This window comes from Harpegnathos saltator, unplaced genomic scaffold (genome assembly GCF_003227715.2).
Source record: "Harpegnathos saltator strain DR-91 unplaced genomic scaffold, Hsal_v8.6 scaffold66, whole genome shotgun sequence".
In the NCBI taxonomy this organism is placed as follows: domain Eukaryota; kingdom Metazoa; phylum Arthropoda; class Insecta; order Hymenoptera; family Formicidae; genus Harpegnathos; species Harpegnathos saltator.
The window spans coordinates 187,140-196,300 of record NW_020230493.1 but is presented as its reverse complement, the minus strand read 5'-3'; the positions used below and the strand labels follow the sequence as shown (position 1 = coordinate 196,300).

The window sequence follows — 9,161 nt, the reverse complement described above, 5'->3', positions numbered from 1 at the left end:
TTTAGATATTCATCAATATAACCAGTATTTTTATACAATATTATTTTTAAACATATATCAATACTTAAATACTTAAATTTAAACATATATCAATACTTCAAGAATTGAATGTAGAACCAAAATAAGTATTATTTAAATAATTTAAATAAAAAAATAAGTATTATTCAAATATAGATCGTTCTATATTTGAAATATATGATGTGTATATTGGATTCCCAAATGATTGAATATTTTTATGCATTTTAGTAATATGAAATGCAGCTGATGATCCAATGAAAAACCACTTTTTCAATTAATTGTCAGAAGTACTCTCGTTAGATCGTCGATTACTTTCTAAATTGTATTCAAAAGATGTACAAACCATTTTAAAATGTGTATAACATATAAAAATTTTATTTTCCGAGTTATAATAGATAACAGAAAATGCTCCATATCTTTTTCTATTAGGTCAATCGGGAAGTTCCGTCCGTTTTCTTGCAAAACGTATGGCTTTATTTAAGAAACAAAATGAAAAAGTACATCAATCAAAGTATTGTTCATCGTTAGCGATGACTTCTTCCTATCTTTCGGTCAGCAAGTGAATTTCGTGGCGAAAGAATGACTTATCTTTGGAGGCTATACAGTCAGAGACCCATTTTTCGACGTTCTCATAAGAATTAAAGCATTCCTCAGCAAGTGCGTGTGCCATCGACCGAAACAAGTGGTAGTCGGAAGGGGCACAGTCTGGTGAATAAGCCGTATGGGGTAACACTTCCCAGCGATGTGCTTCTAACGTTTCCTTGACAGATTTTGTGACGTGAGACCGAGTGTTGTCATGAAGCAAAATCACTTTATGCTGTCTCGTTTCATATTCTCGTCGTTTTTCGTACAATGCTCGGCTCAAACAGATCATTTGTTCTCTGTAGAGATTTGTGACTGTTTGAGCACTTTTCAACAGCTTATGGTACAGCACACCCTTCTGATCCCACCAAATACAGAGCATTGCCTTCTTTCCGTGGATATTCCGCTTTGGCGTCGATGTTGAGGGTTGGCCGGGATCGCAAATAGCTTTTCGACATTTGAAATTGTCAAAATAAATCCATTTTTCATCCCCAGTGATGATACAATATGAAAACCCCTTTCTTTGTTGCCTAAAGAACAGAATTTCGCAGGTGGTTTTTCGCCTTTCAGTGTCTCTTGGCTTCAGTTCATATGGGACCCATTTTCTTTCCTTGTAAACCTTTCCTAAGGCTTTCAAACGATCAGAAATGACAGATTGAGCACAATTTAATGCTTCTGCAAGTTGTTTTTACGTTTGACATGGGTCTTCGTCCACCAATGCCTGCAATTCTTCGTCTTCGAATACTCTTGGCCGTCCAGAACGCTTTTTGTCCTCTACATCAAAATCACCAATTTTAAAGCGTCGAAACCATTCTCTGCATGTTTTATCGGAAGGAGCATTATCACCATAAACTTCTACAAGCATTCGATGAGCTTCAGCTGCAGTTTTCTTCCAATGGAAGCAAAAGATTAACACTTCGCGCTAATGATGCTTATTTGGCTCAAATTTCGACATTTTCGATGCAGTGAAAAACAATGTTATTGATGCAAACGTATACTTTTATGTACTGAATGTTATTGACAGATGTCAAAACAAACTATTAAGCTTCGTTTCGACATTACAGGTTCACGATAGTTCTAGCTATAGCTACTTGTCGTTAAACGGACGGAACTTTCCGATTTACCTAATAGTTCATTTTCTGTTTTTACTATACATATCTAATCGAATTACAAAGTAGCTGAATAATATTAAATATCTCTTGAAGAATTCCAAATCTGTTACACATTTGTTGTAACAAAGAATAGGACATCATCAATGCATACACACGAAAACATCCTGTAGTAAGTGTTGCAACACTTATTTCGGATATTGTAATTTTATAACTCAACAAATAAAACTTGAACAAATTTTGCACATTTTCTTATTTCTTACTGTATATTTAATGTCTATATGTATTGTATATTATATATTTATTTTCTTCAAGTATTGACATGTATTTAAGAACCATTTGGTATAATTGTTAGAAATCTTCTAGAATCATAAAATTGATTACTTTCGTCATCATAATTATATATATATATTTATATATATATATCTTATGTATATCTCATACATATATATGTATATGTATATATATATATATATACACACACATAGTATCACCATTAATTACTATATTTACATAGATCACTGAGTCATACTCGCATATTTAAATGTACTTTAGACAGAATATAGATAAGATTCTTGTTTCGTTTTTGCATTAGGAGGTGAAGTAAACGGCGAAAACCAAGCTATTGAAAATCTGCCAAAAACTGCTTGAATTGATTTCCATCTGCTATTACGAACCCATCTAGCTTCTTCTTTTTTAAGTTGTTCTATACCCTGTACATAATATAACATGTTTTAATCTTTATATAGATATATATAATATATATTGCAATCTTTATATAGATAGAAAAATAACAATACAATAGGCTATATACGTACAGTTTCATCATTCCAAATAGCTTGCAGTTGTGTGCCTAACATCACAGCAGTAAAAATGGCAAATAAAAGTGCTTCAAATGATAAGAACAATAACAGCACCACTGTCGCTGGTGGATTGAATGTAGAACATTCTCTCCATTCTTGTCTAACACATGTAGTAAATTGTTGTATGCAGAGAAATAGAGATTGTAGCGATATGCCTGCTATATAAAACTGAAATATGTCATATATATATATATATATAAGTATAAGATGTGTGTGTCTGCATATCTTTTTTCTGAACATTGATATAAATTTGAAGCAACAGATAATAAAATAACTTAATACTCACAGTAAAAAGTACAAAATATTTTTGATTATTTTCACCCACACAATTATTAACCCATGGGCAATGATGATCCATTTTCCTAATACATCTAAAACCAATTATAACAGCATAATTGCATTTTTTATTTTTCTACGATTGTATATTAAGTTTTGTTGGAATACCTTTGGCAAACAGAACAATGATGTGCTCTGTCTGGTTTAATAGAACAACATTTTGGGCACTTAAAAATAACTTGCCCTTCTCTAAATCCCATTTGTTGTATCATTTCTTTTGTCGCATTACCTTTTGGTACTGCACCCTATAAAAAAATATATATACACATATATCAAACAATAAACAAGTTCAAAGGGCATATATTCAATCTATATATCAATAAATAATATTTTAACATTTTTCTAAATTACCGGATCCGTAAACATAGTTCTTAGATGCGATGCAAAAGCTAGGAATGCTAGAAATTGAAAAATAGCCATATTCAAGCTGGAATATATTGTGTTTATTGTAGGAATAAGAATGACTGCCATCACTACAAATTCGGCATAGATTATCAGCAACCATGTTAATACTGCACATATAATTCCACATATATCCTATAAATAGCAATATATTAGATTGATATTATATATCAGTATAAGTTACAATGATATATTCAATAGCAAGACTTGCTTTAATACACCATAATTTTCCACCACAACATTTATTATGAATATCTGTTTCTCTATGAAAAGGTGTATAATCATAATCCATTGTTTAAATTGTTATTCATTAAACTGCTGTATCTTTCACAAAATATAAGGTACCACTGATATCTCTACTTCTCCACTCACTGATTTCTATAATCACATTCCTGGGAAATATATAGTAAAAATGCAAAATGTAGATTATATGTCAAAGTTAGAAATTTTCAAGAAATAATAATGACCTACAAAATTAAACACTTACATTACTGTGCAATGATTTGCATCTGTAATGAGTGGCGTGGTTTGTCACAATATTTTATATTGTAGAGTCATATGTACACAGTATCAGTAATCGGTATAAAAATTAACTTTTTAATATCATGCGTTATTTAATATTATTAATAATATAGAGTACACATAATATAATAAATATAAATGAATATTCATGTTTCATCGTAATATATTCATTACAAATATATAATCATATATAATGGAGATAATTTGTATTGTCAACAAGATTCAGTTTTCTTTCACTATCTATCTTTGCTTAATATTTGTAATGTTTAAATGCTATATGAGCGCAGAAAACGCGATTTGACAATCTCTTAAATCATGTAAGCAATCTAAAAATTCTAAAAACAAGAATGATATAGAAGTCTGTCGAAATCCGTTCGAGCAGTTTAGTCTTATGTTAAAAGCAGAGAGAAGCTTGAGAGCAGCCACTGAGCTAAATTCCGAGGAACGCTTCCTTCCAATGCGCTACCTGAGAAAATACATGTAAACTATGGTCGTCCTGATGATAACGGCAAACATGTATGGTTTTTGTTCACTCTATTTCTGTACAAAGCAGAGAGAAGCCTGAAAGCGGCCACGTCGACGTTTTGGCCGACATGAATTTTCACGACTGATTTTAACGCCATCTGCGCCCATTTGTAGCCGAACTACGTTGACTACGTCCATTTGCAGACGCTGCCGTAAAGTCTTTATTTTTTCCATGGAGGTATAAAATAACGGGAAGGAGGATATACCACCATGGCCTAGCCAAGCAGACGTAAGGGGGGAACAGTAAACGCCATATTGGTGTGGCTTATAAACGCGCGACATTTGAAATAGTGATAAAACAAAAAATGGAAATAATATATTTTGTTATGTGCAATATAATACATTAGTGAATGTAAAAATATACAATACAAATGTAGTAAAATAAATTAAAATGTACATGTACGTAATATTTACGGAGTAAATGAAAGGAAGAGAAATTAATTTACAGACTATTTTTATAGTTTATAATTATGGTGTTATTTTCATACTTTATAATTATGGTGTTATTTTTATAACACCATCATTTCAAAATACTAACTAGTAAAACAGAAAAATTATCTGAAATGAAAACCTAAAACATATTTATTTTCTGGGTCCTAATAACATTAATTTAAGTCTACATACTGATTTTCGAACAAAGTAAATATTTTATTTCAATGAAATATATAATGTACTCTATTTAATGAAAAGAATTTTAATTCGAACAAATATTAAAACAATATAATAATAATATAATAATAATACGGTTTTGTTTCTTGCACTTTTTGGCGAATGACATATAATTTCTAGTGACATGGTTATATTCTCTATATTAGTTAATATCGTTTCTTGGAACGAGGAAGATTTTTATTTATCATTCAGAGAATCTATTATAAAAATATACATAATGATATTATTATTGTTTCGAATAAAAATTATTTGCTTATTGTACACACTATTGATTACTTACATGTAAACAGTACTTGCCTTTCATCAATCGATGATATATTTTCAATTGATTGCAAAGGTAACCTATTTGTTATATTAATATGTGCTTCATGTTGTATCTTGCCACATATATCTTTGGATATCTATAAACATTTATTTAATATAAGTATGTCTTATATTTTCTTTTAAACATTGTATCAATATATATATATATATCCTTTACAGAAATTTAAAATATTTAAAATACGGTAATTATATAGAAGACACCCCTCACCACAAATATCAATTATCAATACACTTACATGAGGAATGGCATTTTCTCTCAATCTCACACACGCAGACGAAAGTTGGAGATAGATTGGGTGTAGCCGAGAAGAAAAGTCATATACCATAATGTCAAATTGGCAATAGTTACCGAGTTATTAATTAAAACATGTGAGCCAACGAGCACGTAGAGAGCGGAGGGCGGCCGCAGTAAGCACATAGACATTTGATACAGGCGGAGTCAGCGAGTAATGGTAGGCAAGCGCGCGCGGCGAGAGGCAACGTAAGCGACAAGAGGCGATCGCGCGCGACGAGGAGCGAGCGAGCGAGCTTTTTCTTTATAGCTTTTTCCTTATAGCTCGCTCGCTCGTTCTTCGTCGCGCTCGCTCGCCTCTTGTCACTTGCGCTCGTTCGCTCCTCGTCGTTCGCGCTCGCTCGCTCCTCGTCGTTCGCGCTCGCTCGCTCCTCGTCGCGCGCGATCGCCTCTTATCGCATACGTTACCCCTCGTCGCGCGCGCTCGCCAACCGTCACTCGCTGACTCCGCCTGTATCAAATGTCTACGTGCTTACTGCGGTCGCCCTCCGCTCTCTACGCGCTCGTTGGCTCACATGTTTTAATTAATAACTTGATAACTATTGCCAATTTGACATTATGGTATATGACTTTTCTTCTCGGCTACACCCAATCTATCTCCAACTTTCGTCTGCATGATCAGCTATCAAACACCCTGTATATATATATGTATTCTATGTTGAAAATTTAAATATTTGCATTAGAACAAAATAATAAGAATGTGCAAGTTTAATGACCTATGACATATGTATATCATATATGCTAGTATATATAAATTATAAATTAAATTAACTCTATATATATTGTTACGTCCCGTGAAATTTTATTGGATTCAATAGAATTTGTTTGATAACGTGGATATGACTATGAGGAAAGCGCCTCTGTACGGAGAACAATACACGGTTTGCGAAACACATTGAACGACATAGAGGAAGACAAATGTTGTTTTATTCACGTGGGTATCGAAAGGCTTACTGTGATCGGATGGCTGGAACGTCACTGTTTAGGCGTCCGACGGAACGGGAGAAGGAGTCCTCGTACGTGCCCGCGTTCCTCCCAGCTGAGATGATGGAACGTCGAACGCTCACGATATCGCATTCCCGACTTCCGAAAGTCGCATCTGTCTTTTCTTGTACGAATTAATTAAGAAGATCGAGAAATTGGTTGAAATCACGAATACACTTGGTTGCAACAATTGTAATGAGAAAGAACCAGAAAGAAAAAAAAAGGAGATATACGAGAATATGAGAGACCGTCACGAGATGATGGAACTTGAAGATTCTCTAAGTATAATAGTTAAGGAGAGACTTGTGAGCACGCGTCCGAAACGTGTGACGGCCTCAACGAGAGTGAAGAAGCGGGCAGTTCGCCGACGGGCGGAGGGGTCCTTCTTCTTTGTGTCGGATCAAGAAGCAAGTTACTCGATACCCGGATGCAACAACGATAAGAACCTCGCCAAAGTGTCGTCTAAACAGTTCGGTTATCTTAGAATGAAAACGTTTACAATTTTATAGTCAACCGCGGGTGAAAATAATGCGGCAATCGCGAATTTAGGTATGACGCGATACAATGATAGGCCAAGGAAGCGTTCCTGGCAAATTCGGCGCAACAAGTTTAATAATTTTAACGGAGAGTGGCAAACGGGGGTAGTACAATTTTATAGTGATAGGTTTTTACTTCTTTACACTATATTTCTAACGCTTTGATCTAATAACCGGATAATATGTAAAGTTTAGCGAGATGTCGGATGAAAGAAACAAGATGGAGAATTACGACGCGATATGCCTTGTCTTCCATCCGAAATCCCTGAGAGCGAAGTTGGGCCGTGCTGCTGACGCAAAACAGTTATGAGATTCGTAGAATCACAATGCTTATACTGCAGAGTTATAAAGATAACGATTAGAAAAGTTGTTAACGGTTATAATACAACTTTCCCACACTTAGTGCTTATTTTTATTGTTAAGAAGCAAGAGATGGGGAAACTGCATAGTCTGTCCGCTATGATAAAAATAATTTGGAATAATAGTAAGAAATAATAGCCAAGCCCTCGCGCAACCGGGCTGTTATTCTTGAGACTACGTAAGCAATGATAAAGCATACGCGCGCTGTAGAAAACGGCGTGTCAAATTAACATAAAACAGAAGTGCCGANTCCACATATATCCTATAAATAGCAATATATTAGATTGATATTATATATCAGTATAAGTTACAATGATATATTCAATAGCAAGACTTGCTTTAATACACCATAATTTTCCACCACAACATTTATTATGAATATCTGTTTCTCTATGAAAAGGTGTATAATCATAATCCATTGTTTAAATTGTTATTCATTAAACTGCTGTATCTTTCACAAAATATAAGGTACCACTGATATCTCTACTTCTCCACTCACTGATTTCTATAATCACATTCCTGGGAAATATATAGTAAAAATGCAAAATGTAGATTATATGTCAAAGTTAGAAATTTTCAAGAAATAATAATGACCTACAAAATTAAACACTTACATTACTGTGCAATGATTTGCATCTGTAATGAGTGGCGTGGTTTGTCACAATATTTTATATTGTAGAGTCATATGTACACAGTATCAGTAATCGGTATAAAAATTAACTTTTTAATATCATGCGTTATTTAATATTATTAATAATATAGAGTACACATAATGTAATAAATATAAATGAATATTCATGTTTCATCGTAATATATTCATTACAAATATATAATCATATATAATGGAGATAATTTGTATTGTCAACAAGATTCAGTTTCTTTCACTATCTATCTTTGCTTAATATTTGTAATGTTTAAATGCTATATGAGCGCAGAAAAACGCGATTTGACAATCTCTTAAATCATGTAAGCAATCTAAAAAATTCTAAAAACAAGAATGATATAGAAGTCTTGTCGAAATCCGTTCGAGCAGTTTAGTCTTATGTTAAAAGCAGAGAGAAGCTTGAGAGCAGCCACTGAGCTAAATTCCGAGGAACGCTTCCTTCCAATGCGCTACCTGAGAAAATACATGTAAACTATGGTCGTCCTGATGATAACGGCAAACATGTATGGTTTTTGTTCACTCTATTTCTGTACAAAGCAGAGAGAAGCCTGAAAGCGGCCACGTCGACGTTTTGGCCGACATGAATTTTCACGACTGATTTTAACGCCATCTGCGCCCATTTGTAGCCGAACTACGTTGACTACGTCCATTTGCAGACGCTGCCGTAAAGTCTTTATTTTTTCCATGGAGGTATAAAATAACGGGAAGGAGGATATACCACCATGGCCTAGCCAAGCAGACGTAAGGGGGGAACAGTAAACGCCATATTGGTGTGGCTTATAAACGCGCGACATTTGAAATAGTGATAAAACAAAAAATGGAAATAATATATTTTGTTATGTGCAATATAATACATTAGTGAATGTAAAAATATACAATACAAATGTAGTAAAATAAATTAAAATGTACATGTACGTAATATTTACGGAGTAAATGAAAGGAAGAGAAATTAATTTACAGACTATTTTTATAGTT

The 9,161-nt window shown here is 33.6% G+C and overlaps 1 protein-coding gene across 1 annotated transcript; it reads right to left on the bottom strand.

Moving 5' to 3' along the window:
• Window positions 1-2,178: 2,178 nt before the first annotated feature.
• Window positions 2,179-3,935, bottom strand: LOC105190454 (palmitoyltransferase ZDHHC3). The gene is made up of 7 exons (XM_011153221.3): window positions 3,798-3,935; window positions 3,522-3,702; window positions 3,260-3,445; window positions 3,017-3,153; window positions 2,859-2,943; window positions 2,528-2,740; window positions 2,179-2,422 (listed from the first exon to the last, which is right to left on the bottom strand). Exons 2-7 carry the CDS (start codon window positions 3,600-3,602, stop codon window positions 2,261-2,263), a joined length of 864 nt encoding a protein of 287 aa, XP_011151523.1. The 5' UTR covers window positions 3,603-3,702; window positions 3,798-3,935; the 3' UTR covers window positions 2,179-2,260.
• Window positions 3,936-9,161: the final 5,226 nt, after the last annotated feature.

What these genes read in the sequence shown, in the direction of transcription:
- LOC105190454 (XM_011153221.3), bottom strand. Translation starts at nt 3,602, where the DNA reads ATGGATTATGATTATACACCTTTTCATAGAGAAACAGATATTCATAAT. An exon ending in GAAAATTATGGTGTATTAAA is followed by an intron (nt 3,446 to 3,521) that starts GCAAGTCTTGCT and finishes TGCTATTTATAG; the next exon opens with GATATATGTGGAATTATATG. An exon ending in GAACTATGTTTACGGATCCG is followed by an intron (nt 3,154 to 3,259) that starts GTAATTTAGAAA and finishes ATTTTTTTATAG; the next exon opens with GGTGCAGTACCAAAAGGTAA.